This window comes from Pocillopora verrucosa, chromosome 4 (assembly GCF_036669915.1).
Source record: "Pocillopora verrucosa isolate sample1 chromosome 4, ASM3666991v2, whole genome shotgun sequence".
In the NCBI taxonomy this organism is placed as follows: Eukaryota; Metazoa; Cnidaria; class Anthozoa; order Scleractinia; family Pocilloporidae; genus Pocillopora; species Pocillopora verrucosa.
The window spans coordinates 11,979,928-11,998,115 of record NC_089315.1 but is presented as its reverse complement, the minus strand read 5'-3'; the positions used below and the strand labels follow the sequence as shown (position 1 = coordinate 11,998,115).

Below are 18,188 nucleotides of genomic sequence, written 5' to 3'. Positions count from 1 at the left end.
ATGCCCATATCTACTCAACCAATCGGAATATCGAAAAAGCCTGACTGATGCCTTGTAAAGGACAGTGTGCAGCCATTTTGCTCGTGCTGCAGCATCCAATACCCGATAAATTCAATACAGGAACCTTCGGTCGTTTCGCGCCTTACCGGCTCCTGACTCATCCTTAAAGGAAAAGTCACCTCAATCATATTTTCATTGTAAACTGCATTTATTAAGCTTTCTTCTGATATATAGTTTGCTAGGATTTTAGGGAAACTAGCGCGCGTACGAATGTTTCCCCGAAGCACACTCGCGAAGGTGGGAAGTAACCTTAACAAGATTCCATGTTGTCGTGCGTCCGTTCAGAAAATAGATAGCAGATGACGTCAAAATGTGGTAAGAATAACAAAGTGACACACGAGGTGCAGCCAAGCGTCACTTACAAGAGATGCAGCCGAGTGTGTGACTGATGTTCTTACCAAGTCTACCGTGATCTATCACTGCCCAGACGCATAGCAACATAGAGTGTATTTTTTTTATATGATAAACAAGAGTCTACACGGAGCCTTCATTCTGGCCGGATTTGCGGTTCAGAGGGAAAGAATTGAAGGCCTTGCGGTTTTTAGCAAAATCGTTGTCGGGTGCTTTTCATGGCTTTTCATTCTTTACTTAACATGGAGAGTTATGCAGATTAAGACTTTGGAACAAGTTGATGCCATGACAAATTGGAAATACTAAAGTGGTTGATGAAATGCGGGAACTAACGTAAGGACCGCGGCAAAGTCAACAGAAAAGGAATAAGTGACTTTGTGACTTAGCTTGAGTCACGGAGAAATCTAGGATGACGGTAATCATCCAACTCCGCAGAATAATAAACGTATACCTCGGGCGTTCTACATAACCGGTGCTAAATAGATTATCAAATTTCCGGTTGCAAAATTCATCAAATTTTAACGCTGCAGATAAAAAGCTAAAAAAAATTTCAACGGTGACGTCGTCAATTCGTCTGTTCTACAATAAATCATAGGGAACATTGGTTGAACCAATGTAAACGCGTGAATAATTCACGTGAACAAATCATGCATGATTTATCGACACTCTGCCAAATATCCTTAGTCGTCGAGTATGATGGCAAGTTCTAAACCCCACTTTGCTGCAATAACCCTCGAAGATTTTACTGATTCACGTGTTGGAGACATAACACTCGGCGAGGAGCAGAGCAAATTTCTTGATGCAGCACGTGGTGGCGACGCACATGGTGTTCGTTTGTACGTGCTGGAGAAACATGTCGATGTGAACTGCACGAATTTGTCTGGAGAAACAGCTTTGCAGCTAGCAGTAAACAACGACCACCACAATATCGCCAAGTTTCTTCTTGAGAATGGAGCTGAAGTGGGGAATGCCTTGCTACAAGCTGTTGCGAAAGATTCGGTCGAGTGGGTGAGAGCGTTGCTCGATTTCGTGGAGGACTCGGAGAGTCGACCAACCAGTTCGAGCAATGTGTCTTCCGAACAGCAGACGAGCCAGGTTCAGTATAGTAGATTCGTTTCCCCTTTGATGTTGGCTGCCCACAATGACAACCAGGAGATTGTGAAGCTTTTCTTGTCGAAGGGTTTCACCATTGAAGAACCAGCATTCCATGATAGATCCTGTGAATGCGATGAATGCATGCGCTTGGGAAAGCGATTGGGGACTTCTCTTTACCGTTTGCAGAGTTATCGAGCGCTAACTAGTCCTGTATACATGTGCATGTCGTATTTACTCGACAAATACAGCGAGCAGCTGGTTGAAGAACAAGACTTAACTTCGTCCAAAGATCCGATCGTTCGAGCTTTCCTTTTGAATCGGAAGTTGGAGAATCTCGTGGATACAGAGTACGAATTCAAAGCGGACTACAAACAGTTGTCTAACAACTGCGAAGAATTTGCAGTGGCACTTCTCGCCAAATGCCGCACGATGGAAGAAATAAGCTGTGTAATGGAGGTACCAGGTATTGATCAAGTACAGCATGTCGAAGTCAGGGGAGGACCAGAAGCCCAAAAGCTCAGCGTGCTGAATTTTGCCATTGCTAATGGTAATGAAAAGGTACCCCCTATAACATACTATCATGCGTTACTGCGTAAGAAGTAGTTGTTGTGGTGATCAGGAGGGAAAAATCAGTGAAATTGAGTTTGGAATCGCATTCCGTCAAATGACTGTTTCAAAATTTCAGTTAAACTTTGCATCGGGTACAAACAGGGACAAGGCTTCTTTAATGAACAGAATTTGGAACAAAATAGTAGAAGTTAATTACAAGAGTCAATTTATGTTTAGTGTAATTAATGGTCACGCATATCTCTGGCAACATGGTCATTCCATAACAGCGTCAATGTCCACCGTTTTTACAGCGCTTGAGAAAAAAGTGTTTATGATCAATTTCTTATGAGATACAGTTTTGGTATGGTACCATCTACAACTAAGTTTGTTAATTATTCTGAAACACCCGCAAAATACTCTCAAATGTTAAATTAAAGTTAAGGAAACGCCATCGTTGTACAAAACTTCGTGTTTCAAAGTTGTTTTCATCAAGACATAGTCAACTACATGCCGATGGGTTTAAATCTACACATAACATCTTTTTTCCTCTAGTTTGTTGCTCACCCTTACAGCCAGCTTATGCTCAACTCGGTGCTGTACGACAGATTAGGAGGATGGGAAGATTTTGGCTTCCTAAAGAAAGTGATATGTAGTATGTTTTTAACATTACTGCTGCCGGTGTTCGCTGTATTTTATTTCCTGGCGCCTAACTCTCAAGTCAGCAAAATGCTGAGGAAACCATTCTTCAAGTTTGTAAGTCACGCGGGGTCGTTCTGCTGCTTTCTTATCCTGCTCATATTTTCGTCGATCCAGGACAAGTTGTTTGATGTGCTTAAGTTTTCATTCATTGGTAGGTAGTTATCAAGATTTTTTAAACGTTTGTTATTCATTTGCTCTTATAAATTGTTACCCAACCAATTGATGCGTATCTCAGTGGTATAGCTACCGTAATTCCCGGCCGATTACATGCGGGTAAACTGTTAATTTTTCCACAAACAGTTCTTGGCGCGGGTACTATAGGAAGGTGCGGGTAATACGATGATTTTAAAACTTCCGGTATAGTTTTAAACTTTAAGCAGGAAAAAAAATTAGATGATAAGATCCACTAAAGATACTCTTCAAAAAACCTGTGTAATAACTCATTTATTTCGCGCAGATTGCTCGTTATTATGAGAGACTTTAATGCTCTCGATGAAAGCCGATACAAATCGGAAACCCAAGGCTGTGCTCTAGCGGCGCCCGGTCGCCTCAGGCGACTAACATTTGGTCTCGGGCGACTGAAAAAGAAAAGCGGTCGCCCGTCCGGGCGCATAGATTTCGGCTTGTGTGAAAACCCGAAACGAAACCAGCAAACGTATAGAAACGGAACGGAACGGAACGAAACAAAAAGAAACTCCATCGTGCTCCCCGGCTCCCGATAGCCCGAAAAGCAGTTTCAATAGTGGAGCGCGTGATTAATAAAACGAAACCGTCCTTTATGCAAATTTGTGTTTATTTAATTAGCTTCGTCCGTGGTATGCAAGATGTTTATCAGCACCATATTTGGCGACTTGCTCTTAATTGTGATCATTCGATCAAAATTTGACGAAAATGAAACTTTAATGTAAGAACACTTTTGTTTCGAAACCTTTTTTAGTGGTCTTCAAAGAAATTTTCTTAGCGGTTTTAACATGTATGTGGTTAATTTATAACAGGATTTCATGATATCACAAGTTCGCCAAAATAGAGTACGTGACTGCTAAATATAGTAACTCGCTTCGCCACCCGTGCCCGGTGAAGTGAATATTGAGCGAGAGCAATTCTGCGGATTCCCTGGGACTGTAAGAAGTATACAACGATACTCTTTCAAAACGTCACGGATTAGTAAAGATTGTCATTCAACAGTGGTTTCCTCGGCCGGATGTCGCACAAACTTGCAATCAAGTTTTAATTAAACATCCTATTAATGGTTTCGTCTACTTTCTGAAATTTTAACTTTCTTGCAAATAGTAAGTTGCAATGACGAAGGCTTCCCGATTCACTGTAACTTTCTCTAAAGAGACCTAGATAAACTTTGAAGTCCATGCATGAATCAAAATCTCTGAATAAGGATTTTTTATTGTTAATTATTAACTGATTCAACTATAAAATGGATTATTAATTAATAATCAATTAATTATTTATTAATTAATCAATTCGGGCGACCAACCTGGAAGGCTGGGCGACCTACTTGTCATGGTTAGGCGCCCAAAGGGCGCCTTGAAAATTTTCCTAGAGCACAGCCTTGAAACCTACCTGCAAAACTCGATAAAAAAGCTTTTATCTTGTTTGTACTCTTACTTTCTTGCCTAGTCAATTTCACAGCTTGTTTCTTTTTTAAGTTCAAAAAACAATTCTCACTTAGGCCTAGTTCAAACGTCGATCTTTACATGTACCGAACCTAACGTTTCTATTAAGTACATGTAAAGATCGACGTTTGAATCAATTAGGATCGGCAGATTTGTATAGACGTTTGAATCAACTGCCGCTCTTAATTATTCGAGTCGACCCAAATTGCAATTAGGTTCGGTACATGTAAAGATCGACGTTTGAACTAGGCCTTACACAGGTAGTGAACTTGAAAATAAAAGAATTTAGTCGTGAAAAAGCTGGCTTCAGAGCAATTCACACGGAAAATGATGCCGACATGTTCATTTCGTGGCGCCGCACAAATTAAGTGTAATGGCGCGACAGAATATTCGACCACTCAGTGAAATTTTCTTACCTAGCCTTGCCTTGAGTTAAAGAGTACTTTCCCGTTTCAAACGATTTCTCCGACTCAGTAGATCTCGAGATATCGCTTTTTTGAGAACAGTAATATCATTCTCAAAGAATCAGCGAAGACAAAGTGTGAAATTTATTAATTGCACGCTAAAGGATATCATGTCCACAAAAACAATGAAGTAAATTTGTGCGAGTCGACGATTTCCTTTTGTATTTGGGTGTGGGTAATCTGTTGAAATTTTTTTCTCGTTATTGCAAAGATTGACCGACGCGGGTAATCTGCCGCGCGGGTAAATGGACGGAAATTAAATATATAGGCAATTCCGGGGGGGGGGGGGTAGGGCAATTCCCAGTCAATTGTCAAACGTTACTTCGGATGGCTTTGGTTTTGCTTCGCCTCTGAGTGTTTGATTCAGAAAACTTAATCGGATATAAAACTAAAATGAATAGCGGCTTAGTGACTCACGTTCGTCCGCGCTTTAGACGGTTTGCTTGCTCTATTTTTTGAGAGGTCATCCACACCGTGATATGATTCTGAATTATAAACGATTTGCGTCTCGTAATGGTCTATTCATTTCATCCATTATAATTAAAGTAACGTTACTGAACGTTGTATCGAAGGGCTGTTGGAGATGAGTTTTATTGAGTGGCATATCACTTGGGGCGAAAAAGGAAAGCTAACTTCCTCATTGACCAGTATGTTGTTGTTCTTCTCGATCAGATTCGCTCATATCGCTGTGGATCGCCGGTTTGTTGTTCCAAGAGGGAAAGGAAGCATTTCGCCAGGGAAAAGAGCGTTATCTCTCACAATACTGGAACCTCGTCACATTGTTCATGTTAGGGCTCTTCGTGTTATCAGGATTCCTTTGGCTTGCTGGGTTTTTCATGACAGAGCAAGAATTTGGAGGCTCGGTAATACCCATTGGCGAGGTATTTGGCGACAAAGCCCAAGTGCACGCATATAATCTTCTTCTTTTGTCCAATGCTGCATTTTCCATCGGTCTGGTGTTGAGCTTCGTTCATGCTTCTAATTTTTTTCAAGTAAGCTCCGTTCTCGGGCCTCTGCAGCTGTGCTTGGTCAAAATGATGCGAGACATCGTCAAGTTTCTGTTCCTGTTTTTGCTATTGTTCCTTGCATTCGGTTGGGCTGAGCGGAAGGTTTACTCCCAGTATGTAGAAACAAGGGAAAAGTTTATGCGGAATACAACCGAACACAAATTTTCCAAGTAAGCACTAGATATTCATATGTATTAAGTATGTTTACCCAGGTGACAATGGAGATACTCGTGCCCTGATTGGTAGAGGATAACAATACGTCATGCTACATTTACCTCACCCAAGGTCACTGATTTTAAGAATTACCGCACTCAACATTACCAATGAAAGAAAGTTGACAATTCCCTGATAGCGACGACTGATTCCCACCTGTTTCCCCTGAAAACCATGTGACCCCCCCCCCCCTGCCCATCCCCACCTTAAAAAAATCAAATCCTCCGTCCCCTCCCAGACGATAACTAATGATTGGTCCCCGAGGAAATTTGTATGTGGAGACGCAACTTAAAGCCTGGTTTTACTATCACGACTTCTCGCTGTTATACTACGCCAGTTAAAAATACCTGGAGCCTATATATTTGTTTCTTGCGCGTTCCTACTCGTTAGCACGGCGACGCGCGTATGTCTTTCCGTACTTCTTTCGGTTGGAAAACTCCTATGAGTCGCATTAAGTATTAGTTCTTTAGGGATACTATAAAATTGTCAATAAACTGATGATTTGTTCATGATATGCAACAGTTTTTAAAAGGCAACGAGAAATAGCTCAGTTTTAGTTTCTATATATTTCTTGCCATTGTAGCGATCGTGTTGAAATTTGAATTATAGTGCGGTAAAAAAAAAGGAAGGGAAAAAGTGTCATTTTACACTGTTGTTCACTGGTTTAATTTTTACAGATTCGGAGGGAGTTTGAGGTTCCTATTCTGGGATTTGTTTGGAAAGTCAAGTCTCTCGGACCTGAGCACAGACAAGAGGTTCATTATCAGTCAATACACAGGGGAAGTACTTCTGGCATTATACACTATCATCTCCATTTTGGTCGCCCTAAACATGCTGATTGCCATGATGTCGAACTCGTTTCAGAGGGTCGTGGTAAGATAAACCAGTAGAAGTATAATTTTTGTAGTACTGAAGGTATAACTTCAAAAATTTTGGATCAAAATATCGCGATTCATCGCTGCGATTAAGCCAAGACTCACCGCGCTTTGATGCGCTTCTCACGGAATATGATAACTTTCAACAGCGTTTTTGCTAATAACTTTCCGGAGACCTCTTAATAACATTTTACAACTGTTTTTTAAGGATGATGAAGATATTCAGTGGAAGTTCTCGAGAACTCGAATGTGGATGTCATTTCTGGATGAAGGTGACGTTATGCCGTCGCCATTCAACCTCATTCCTCCTCCTTACTTGGTAATCCGTCTCTGTAGGAGGTTTTGCGCTGATCCGTTTCTGGTACGTGGAGAGGCTTGAAGATTTTATATTGTCATTTTCCAGTTATTCGTGATAATGTAGTCGTGCACAGCACGTTCCACAGGATCATTATTGCATACAGTTAGCAGAATGATGAAGACTCTTACTTTGTTTGCTACTTACTTTTTCCCTTTTTTGTTTAGCGTGGATGCTGCACCAGGAGAGAAAGATCAGTGACACGATTGAAAGATAGAGTAGACATACAGAGGGTATGTGTACATTATGCAACTTGGTACACCCTATACTTATTTTCGTTCCAAGGAATAATTTAGCCACTAGCCTCGATATCGATGTGCCAACAATGAATTTTGATGAGAAGGTATTCCCCTAAACCCTGTGATAAAAAAAATATACCACGAAGAAAAATGTATGAAGGTAATAGAGGCTTGAGTACGACGGTTAACAAGGCTTGTAGTGAATTTTCGTTTAATGAGGTAATCTTGGAGTTTGGAAACGACTGGATTCTCGAATATCTTGTGGGAGGGGTTCATTACTTTCGTTGGCGAAACGAACCAAGACTTAAGTGACATGGTCGTTAGCGAAACCACTCGTAGGTGAAAACGACCGGTTACCCATTTCCATGGTGGACGGTTTGGATCAAAGACTCTCCACACCTCGATAATATGTTCAAATGAATCGCGTATTATTTATAACGCAGCTATAAAGGCTTTGAACGAATATAAACCGAATAACGTATTTTCTGGTTTTGTTAATCAAGCGTCGCGTGATACTGAGGCGTTTGATCCAGCGGTATCTACTCACTTTTGAGAATTCGAAGAAACCCTGTCAGCCCCATGCCCCTCAGCTTACATCGGAGAGACTGGGGGACGGTAGCGATCTAAAGGACCTGATTGCACAGTTGCAAGGCATGTTGAGAAGGAGTGAAGAAAGGAAAGGTCCTGCTGACGCAACTAAACTACAGTCTGAGGTGAGTGCTAATCGGGAGACAAAAATTTCCTCGAGTGCAAGTGGAGGGACTTGACACTAACCAGGACGGCAACGGGAACAAGTGTGATAAAACAAAATCATTAATGAGCAGAAACTTAGTTGTGCCCGTTCCTTTCACCCTTTCACTCCCAGATCTCAAAAGTAATTCTCCTTACTGTCCGCCATACAGTTCTCATGATGTTTGTTAGGAGAATTTGGTTTTGAATCAACCAACAATTGCCCGACTGATATAAATCTTTATTCTTATCACTTGTCTTCTTGACATTGTATTGATATTGAAATTCTGTCTCGGTCACTCTTGAGAGTTAAAGGGTTAAAAGCTGCCCTCTGCAAAAAAGCAACGTGAAATAATCACAGTTGTTGCCCTAGACTTGGTTTCCGTAAGTTTCCCGAGTTCGCCCCGAGTGTTCCAAGTTATCCGCGAGTGATCGAAGAGATTATATGGAAGATAGTCCAAACTATTTCTAACGACCTATATGAATCGGGACGACGAGGATAGTGTGGATAGAACTGGAAACTGAGGCGATCTGGATAATGCAGACGAGTACACGGAATAAAGATGCCTAAGTGGCGTGTGTCAAACACACAATCGTTTTCTGTTGATTACTTTACAGATACTTCTTTTAAAGGCAACCTCCTTGTTATTTTGAGATATTAAATATGTAATGGGTTTGTATGTTTATAAGGGGGTTTTTAACGGGTCTTTTCTTTGTTGTAATTTCCTTTAGGGAAAAAACTAAGGTGGAATTTCATCAAAGAGGCAGTGGAAGTCCTCATAAACCATAGAAGGACATATACGCTATACTGTGAATTCGATACCGACAGTCTAAGAACTTCTACATTCCTTTTTCATAGTTTTCTGATTCGTTGGATGGGCGCAGCCTGGAATTTTAGTTATATTAGTGTCTCTACAGGCGAACATGTCACTCGCTCACTCCAGTGTGAACGATGACGTCACAGCGAAGTTCGCACATCATTTTCGGAGAGTCGTTGTTTAATTTCTACACTGAAGGTGATATACTAAAAAAATTTCTTTCAATTCCGAAAATTTTATTTTTTTTCCAAATAATATGAAGCGTTAAAAACGATCTGATCGACTGGGAAGTCGTAGTCATAAATTTTGTAACATCTTTATATTAGTTTTAACTTTCTTATTCCGGTGTTTACTGAGTCGCCTACTAAGAAATCTGGTTGGTTTTTTAAATGACTTCTTTTAAGAGGGAGATACGAAAGCTTCAGGTTTCCTTCAATATCAAACCGCGTAATCTAAAGACGCAGATGGAATAACAAGTGTTAAAGTGCCTGTAACTGTCAAACGTAGTTTTTCAATTAACATGGTAAACGGAGAAAACGATTAGGTTTTCAAAATCCATCATTTACTTGCCCGAAGATCTCTTACGCAGTTGTTAATTCCCTCCCGATGAATTTGCTAATTTTGCAAGGATTTCGAGGCACTACTTTTCACCGCTAACTAATTCGTATGGAATACCTCTCTACAGGCGTTTTTTGGATAATAAGCAATGTTTTCCAGAATTTGTTTCAGCACTAGTAGGCGTGCCGAACCCAGAACAAAAGATGTGGCGTTTTCTGAAGTAGAAACTGGTCAAACTAGACATCCTTAGAAAATAAAATGTCGTTATTGTTAGGATTATAGTAGCAATAAAAAGTGAAACTAAGGTAAGAAGGTTGTTTTAATTTTAAGGTCATAGGGTTAATTTCATTTAGCGTACAGTTGTAACAGTTGCTATAGAAAATAGTGAAAAAATGTGCTAAAATGGCAATGATATTTTGACTTACAGTTGAAGATGTCTTAAATAGTGCTCGTTTAAATAAAGTGTGACATACCTAAGAATTATCGTACGCAGTACGATGAAAATATTTTGAGATCTTTAAAGCAAGAACGAGGGTTTGACCTATAGTCTAATGTTCTTGAAACTTTTGCTGACGATTCATAGATTATTATGGATCACTTTATTTTTCCTATCACTTGTACTGATTTCGCATCTTGTTATTAAATTGTGATGAATTAATAACTTGTTTTCACCACTTGAAAGTTCCACTCAAATGTAATTTTAATACTATTGGCTTTGCTAAGAGCGTAAACTTATTTTAAAATCAACAGTATCGCAAAGAACCACGGACGTCGCCATTTTTGACTGGTTTGTGACGCACGAGTGAAAAGTGCATGACGCACCTAGTCGTAGGGAAGTCATGTATGAGGAACCATCTACTTAATACATGTTATGTTCCATACTCTTCATACATACAGTAATGTCTAATACATAGATTTAGCTAAGCCTAAAAGCGGAGCTCGCATTTTTTTTCCGTACGTTTCAACGCCTTGCCCCGGCCAGGACTAGAAGCCGGGTCGTCCGACTCGGAGCCCAGTGCACTGGCCACTGGACTATTGGACAAAGCCGTGGCGTTGGCGTGCTTGCGGTACATTTGACCACGCATGTTAAAAGTAGCACCATATACGGTCGTACGGTCGTACATCTAAATTTTTTCGGCCTGATAGGTTACTACTATTTTATATAATCATGGGGCTGCGCGAGCTCCGCTATTATAATTCCCCATACATGACATACTTACCCTCAATATCAAAGCCGCTGACCAGGTTCGATATTAGTCACGCTGTTCGTTAAATCGGTCACGCAACCAAAGGTTGATAAGTACCGCAAATTCTTATGATTGCTCGACACTCGCGCAAGTTGAAGTAGTTATCTTAAGTCAACTGAGTATGAGGGCAGTTTCTGAACCGTATCTCACAACAGTAACCCTAGAAGACCTAACTGATTCACCCTTTGAAGACATAACACTCAGCGAGGAGCAGAGCAGATTTCTTGATGCAGTTCGTGATGGCGACGCACATGGTGTTCGTTTGTACGTGCTGGAAAAACATGTCGATGTGAATTGCGCGAATTTATCCGGAGAAACAGCTCTGCAGCTAGCGGTTAATAACGACCGTCACGATATCGCAAAGTTTCTTCTTGAGAATGGAGCTGAAGTGGGGAATGCCTTGTTACAAGCTGTGGCCAAAGATTCGGTCGAGTGGGTGAGGGCGCTGCTCGCTTTCGTGAAGGACTCAGAGAGTCGACCAGCCAGTCCAAGCAATGTGTCATCAGAACAGCTGACGAGCCAGGTTCGGTATAGTAGATTCGTTTCCCCTTTGATGTTGGCTGCCCACAATGACAACCAGGAGATTGTAAAGCTTTTCTTGTCGAAGGGTTTCACTATTGAAGAACCAGCATTCCATGATAGATCCTGTGAATGCGATGAATGCATGCGCTTGGGAAAGCGATTGGGGACTTCTCTTTACCGTTTGCAGAGTTATCGAGCGCTAACTAGCCCTGTATACATGTGCATGTCGTATTTACTCGACAAATCAAGCGAGCAGCTGGTCGAAGAACAAGACATAACTTCGTCCAAAGATCCGATCGTTCGAGCTTTCCTTTTGAATCGGAAGTTGGAGAGTCTCGTGGATACCGAGTACGAATTCAAAGCGGACTACAAACAGTTGTCTAACAACTGCGAAGAATTTGCAGTGGCACTTCTCGCCAAATGCCGCACGATGGAAGAAATAAGTTGTGTCATGAGGGTACCAGGTATTGATCAAGTACAACATGTCGAAGTCAGGGGAGGAGCGGAAGCCCAAAAGCTCAGCGTGCTGAATTTTGCCATTGCTAATGGTAATGAAAAGGTACGACTATTAACGTTTTAACTTGCTTAACTAAACAAGACTTGGTTACTGTTGAGATTGGAAAGGACGTAGATCACGATTTTTTTGTTATTATTATAATTTTTTCAAGATAAAAAAAAGAGCAATCCTCGACGATATAGTTTGTTGAAAGTAAAAATAACACTCTGAGGTAAAAATAAACAGGCAGGAATCGGGAATAGAAAATTTGATACGAAAGCTCCGAAGAATTGTCAAGGAAAACATGTCTTGGACGAAATTTGCTGAGGTAGATGGCTTAACGAGGGCCCTGAGATTTGTCAATAAAATGCCAAAGTTTCAAATTAAAATTGAGCTCCTACAAATTTGCCATGTGGATAGTACTTGTCAGTTTGTTATGAGGGAGTTTTTTTTTGCGGCACAACGGGGACGTAACTCTATTTTATAACTAGAATTTTAAAACAAATCAGTGCGTTCGATGCAAAAGTCAATATATGTTAAGTGTAAGTAATGATTATGCATCTTTCTGTAAACATGGTCTCTCCATGGTAACGTCTGTGGTCAGTGAATTTAGGGGAGGAAGGGAAAAGAAACATGCATGCCCACCCTCTTGGGGTTTACCTCAGGGGGAAAAAAAAGAACAGCTGTCTTTGATAGTTGCTTATAACACTTGGTAGCCAAAAGCGGAAGCGATAGTCAATGGCAAGCGACAAAATGTTTGTCTGTCAAAGTAATGGGCTTTTGCGTGATGTTGGGGGTTGCGTGACTCAAGTACATTTAGAGTTCGTTACGGGTGATTTGTAAGTTAAAATTCGTCGAATGTATCGGTTCAGCTTGGCTCCAGATTCTCAATTATGTTCATGTCGTAAAATGGGTTTAAGCTAAACACAGAGTGTTCTCAGTTTTTCATAGAGGCAAAAATATTTTGGGAGAGGGCGATGCTTGAGTATTTGAGTGATCTGCGGACAAGAGATGTAAATGTCTTAGGATATAGTGAGCATGTTGCGCGACAAGACTAAACAACTGTTGCAGATATTTGTAGATCTCGAGACAAAGCGTTTAGGAACAGCTTAGAGTGAAAAAAAAATAAAAGAAAAAGAGATCACTGATCAGTATTTTCGGATACAAGTATTCTTTGGCTTTGTCAACAACAAGCGAGGTTATTTTGGGTTCTTTAGCACTAGCAGAATATTCTCAAATCCTGCATCGAATTAAAAAAAAGAAAAGAAACACCATCGTTGTATCAGACTTGAGATTTCGTGACGGGTTTAAACCTATCACGTACGAGATTAAGTTTGCGCTGGGCAAAAAGCCCTCTTAAAGTGGACGTGGATCATTTTAGGAACTCGTGTCATCTTTTTTCCTTTAGTTTGTCGCTCACCCTTACAGCCAGCTTATGCTCAACTCGGTGCTGTACGACAGATTGGGAGGATGGGAAGATTTTGGCTTCCTAAAGAAAGTGATATGCAGTATATTATTAACGTTACTGTTGCCAGTGTTGGTTTTAGTTTATTTCCTGGCGCCTAACTCTGAAGTCAGCAAAATGCTGAAGAAACCATTCTTCAAGTTTGTATGTCACGCGGGGTCGTTCTGCTGCTTTCTTATCCTGCTCATATTTTCGTCGATCCAGGACAAGTGGATTGATGTGCTTCAGTTTTCAGTCATTGGTAAGTACTTGTCAAGGTCTTTTTAATCGTTTGACAATCAATCTCTCTAGTCAATTGTCATTGAAATTAATTCATGAGTATTTAATCGGTAGTAATAGTACACGCCAATTATTTATCACACTCCTTACAATTGAAGTAAGCGAATGATGTATACAAGAAGCCGTTGTGGAAGAGTTTATTTGAGTCTTTTGTCGTTATGGCGAAAAAATAACTTCTGCGTAGACCAGTAAGTTGTATTTCTTCTTGACCAGACTTGTTCATGTCGCTGTGGATCGCCGGTCTGTTGTTCCAAGAGGCACAGGAGGCATTTCGCCAAGGTAAAGAGCGTTATATTTCACAATACTGGAACCTCGTCACACTGTTTATGATAGGGTTGTTCGTAATTTCGGGAATCCTTTGGATTGCCGGGTTCATCATGACAGCGCAAGGATTTGGAGGCTGGACAATACCCATTGGCGAAGTATTTGGTGACAAAGCCCAAGTGTACGCATATCGCCTTATTCTCCTTTCTAATGCCACATTTTCCATCAGTCTGGTGTTGAGCTTCATAAATGCTTCAAACTTTTTTCAAGTTAACTCCATTCTCGGGCCTCTGCAGCTGTCCTTGGTGAAAATGATGCGAGACATTATCAAGTTTCTGTTCCTGTTTTTGTTGTTGTTTCTTGCATTCGGTTGGGCCGAGCGAAAGGTTTACTCCCGGTACGTACAAACAAGGAAAGCTTTTCAGGGGAATGAAACTGAACACGAATTTGCCAGGTAAGTACTAATTGAGTCTTTGGTATGTATCAAAAGAACAATTTTGCCCCAACGAGAGAAATTTAGGCTCGGTTTTCGATCATGATATGACTGGTAGATCACGTGATCACTGAATCCACTTCGTCCAATTTAATAGTCAAACTTGATAGATTTAGTTGACTACTGACTCATTACAGATACTGAAAATTTATGAATAAGCAGATAAGTTGTAGTTTAATGATAAATAATGATTAATAAAAAGTAAATAACAGACAACAGGTTATAAAAAAAAGAAACAGTGCAATTTAATTCCTTTATTTTTTCCAACTATTGTGCAGCGATTGCGTAGAAACTTGGCGAACTGTGCGACAAAGAAAACAAGGAAACAAAGAAAGGAAAGGAAATGCGTCTAGTGAAACTGCTGTTTAACGGTTTATTTTTTTTAAAGGATCGGAGGAAGTTTGAGGTTCTTGTTTTGGGACTTGTTTGGCATGTCGGAACTGTCGGACCTGAGAACACACAAGAACTTCATCATCACTCAATACGCAGGGGAAGTTCTCCTGGGATTATACAGTATTTTTTCCATTGTAGTTGCCATAAACATGTTGATTGCAATGATGACGAACTCCTATCAGAGGGTCGCGGTAAGTTAAACCAATGAAAGCCGGTTTACTTGTGCGATTTTTATCTCGTGATGTAATGTAATTTTATTGCACCGAAGGTGTTTCTCCAAAAAAGCATCTATCAAAATAGCGCTATTTATCGGTACGATCAAGTTGCGATTCACTGCGTTTTGATGTGAAAAGCACGAAATATGTTATCTTGTAACTGAAATTTCGCATGTCGCAGAGGCGCTGACCTTATGTTGACAATTTGTTGCTGTTTTTTAAGGACGATGCTGATATCCAGTGGAAGTTCTCGAGAACTCGGATGTGGATGCCATATCTGGACGAAGGCAATGTATTGCCGCCGCCATTTAACCTCATTCCTCATCCGTATTTGGTAATCCGTCTCTGTAGAAGGTTTTGCGCTGATCCGTCCTCCTTCATGGTAGGTGGAGAGGCCTAAAGATTCAATGTTATATAACCCTCTCTCATTGGTTACTCTGGGTTGACTTGACATGACATCTAACAATGAAACTGTTCCCAGTCAAAAGTCTCTAAGCAGGCTACAACGCAGAATGTGTGACTTCAGAGGGTAACAGTGCATTGTTACCCGCAAAGGTTGACCGACATTGCACGTAAAAGAACGTGACTGGCGTTGGTGTGACATTTCAGCAGTGCAGTATTTTCCGCTCTAATGTGCTCACAGATCTTCATAAATTTACGATTTGTTTTCACATTGCCCTTGAATTTCTACGCTGTGCTATATAACAAATTACTTAATGTTGGTCCCTCGGAAAACGGTCTATTTTGTTTCCCTCGGTAGCGGTCGTTAAGTGTTGAATATAGTCCTGTAAACCCACATAGTCATAAAAATTAATGCACACATACTCCGTTCAATGTCTGCTGCTTACTTTTGTTTGTCCCTTTTTTTTAGCGCGGATGCTGTGCTAGGCGCGAAAGACCAGCGCCACTACTGAAAGATAAGGTGGACATACAGAGGGTATGTATTATATATGCAACTTGCTACACCCTAACACGTTTATGTTCGAAGAGCTAATTCAACCGTTAAATTTAAGGGAGTACACTGTGGATTTAAATAAGAAAACATTCCCCTGGCACTTTGATCATAAAAATAATATATACCAACGTGAAAGGAAGTACGAATGTAGTAGAGGCTTGAGAACAAGGATAAGTAATCAAGGCTTGGGGTAAAATTTTTATCTAATGAGGTATTCTTGCTTAAATGATAATGACTTCATTCAGTGGGATGCAACACTAAAATCAGTTACAACTTGGTTACTTTCCTTTTAGCTCATTTCGGTATTTGCCTCTGCCTTTTGTTAATTTAGCGTCGCGTGGTAATGAGGCGTTTGATCCAGCGGTATCTACTCACTATTGAGAATCCGAACAAACCCTTCCAGTCCCATGCCCCTCAGCTTACAGCGGAGAGATTGGGGGACTGTGGCGAACTAAAGGATATGATTGCACAGTTGCAAGGCATGTTGAGAAGGAGTGAAGAAAGGAAAGGTCTCGCTGATGCAGCAAAACCACAGTCTGAGGTAAGTGCATATCAGGAGACAAAAATTTCTCTCTTGGGTGCAGTATTAGGGATCACACACAAACTAGGACGACAACAGGTACAAGCTCGCCTGTAAACAAAAGCTTTTATTAGGGGAAAAGCGTTAGCTCTGTCCGTTTCTTTTAAAACTGTAAATTATCTTGTCTTCCACTGAAAAAAGAAAATAGGAACGTGAAATAATCACCAAGTAGTGCGTTCTCTGAGTATGACAGCAATGAGCCTGACAGCAATGAGCCTGACAGCAACGAATTTACTTTTCTTTGTGGAACTTCACAACAGCTTTATGCAGATCCCATTAACACAGTACACACGTCGAAAATATTTTGATCGTCTATGATTTTATAATTATTTTGTAACTTCACTTATAACTAACAATTCATTGAATTATGAGCAGCTTATTGAAATATTATCTGCTATATTGACTGCTCATGTATATGCGACTTCCTCTCTAGTTTGGGATAGTTACGTGACTTAAAATTTTCTTTGTGGACTAGAGGGTTTTTAACGTTATTTCCCTTTGGTATGTCCTTTAGGAAAAAACCAAGGTAGAGATTCATCACAGAGGCAATGGAACTTATTGCAAAGACGAGAAAGACACGGACGCTATTCTGTGAGCTAGATATTGACAGTTAAAGAACTTTTAACATTCCTTTTTATAGTCCTCTAAATCGTTGAATAGGCGTAGCTTGAAAATTGAGTTCTTGTGGTGTCTCTATATGCGAACATGTCACACGCTCACTCTAGTGAGAACGATGACGTTACAGGGTCGCTCACTCAATAAGAATGGTGACATACTTCAAAAATTTTCGTTTAACTTGGGAAAATTTTTGTTTGTTCACATATAATGAAGAAGATCGGAGACATCACTCGGCAAATCAATTTGATTGGTAATTCGTAGAAAAAATAAGTTTCTTCATTTTCGTCATTTTTAACTTTCTTATTTCCACGTTTACTGAGTCCCCGGCTAAGAAAACTCTCAGCTTTTCATAGAAGAAATTAAAAAGAGATCTGTTTCCAGGAATTATCCGTTTTTCCGTCAATCGCAAAATGCATTGTTCCGAAGACTCAGATCGAAAAATAGGTGTTTACAAGTAATTTTCGGTAAAATAAGAGAGCGACTTTTTTTTTTTTAAGGTCCCATATTTTTTTACCCAAAGATCTCTCACGCAGCTGCTAAGTCACTCGTGATGAATTTGCTTTTTTCGAGGATTTCGAGAAACTCGTTCGATTGACGACCGGTCTTTTTAAATTTTAAGTTGGTTGTTAGTTCGCAGGTATAATATTTTACAGCCAATTTTGGAACATGATCAAAGTTTACCAGGATTTTTTATTCTTTAATAGTAAGCGTGATAAAACCAGAACAAAAGCCTCTGTAGTTTCAGAAATAGACATTTTAACACGTTTGATATGGATTTTAATGTAAAGAAAGAGGGTAAGGTTAGGGAGCTCGTTGAGGGTCAAAGAATTTATTTTAAGTGGCATATATTTTTCAACAGCTCTACTAGAAAAAAGTGAAAGATTGTGCTCAGATGGCAAAAATATCTTGACTTTTTAGTTGTATTAAATGGTGCTTATTTGAAAAAAGTGTGAAATGCATTGTTTAAAAGAAACGATCGCTCTCCAATTTGCCGCTTATTTTTTCGCACGGTACATTCCAT

At 40.2% G+C, this 18,188-nt stretch overlaps 2 protein-coding genes across 2 annotated transcripts; both read left to right on the top strand.

Annotated features, from left to right (window-relative positions):
• Positions 1-393: 393 nt before the first annotated feature.
• LOC131795976 (short transient receptor potential channel 6-like) lies at positions 394-10,279 on the top strand. The gene is made up of 8 exons (XM_059113616.2): positions 394-2,064; positions 2,608-2,905; positions 5,519-6,023; positions 6,744-6,939; positions 7,150-7,302; positions 7,464-7,529; positions 8,039-8,248; positions 8,997-10,279. The coding sequence occupies exons 1-8, from the start codon at positions 1,105-1,107 to the stop codon at positions 9,006-9,008; spliced, it is 2,400 nt and encodes a 799-aa protein (XP_058969599.2). The 5' UTR covers positions 394-1,104; the 3' UTR covers positions 9,009-10,279.
• Positions 10,280-10,917: 638 nt separating this feature from the next.
• On the top strand, positions 10,918-18,096 carry LOC131795996 (short transient receptor potential channel 5). Its single transcript, XM_059113639.2, has 8 exons — positions 10,918-11,968; positions 13,314-13,611; positions 13,863-14,367; positions 14,795-14,990; positions 15,238-15,396; positions 15,886-15,951; positions 16,301-16,510; positions 17,064-18,096. The coding sequence occupies exons 1-8, from the start codon at positions 11,009-11,011 to the stop codon at positions 17,142-17,144; spliced, it is 2,475 nt and encodes an 824-aa protein (XP_058969622.2). The 5' UTR covers positions 10,918-11,008; the 3' UTR covers positions 17,145-18,096.
• The last annotated feature ends 92 nt before the right edge of the window (positions 18,097-18,188 follow it).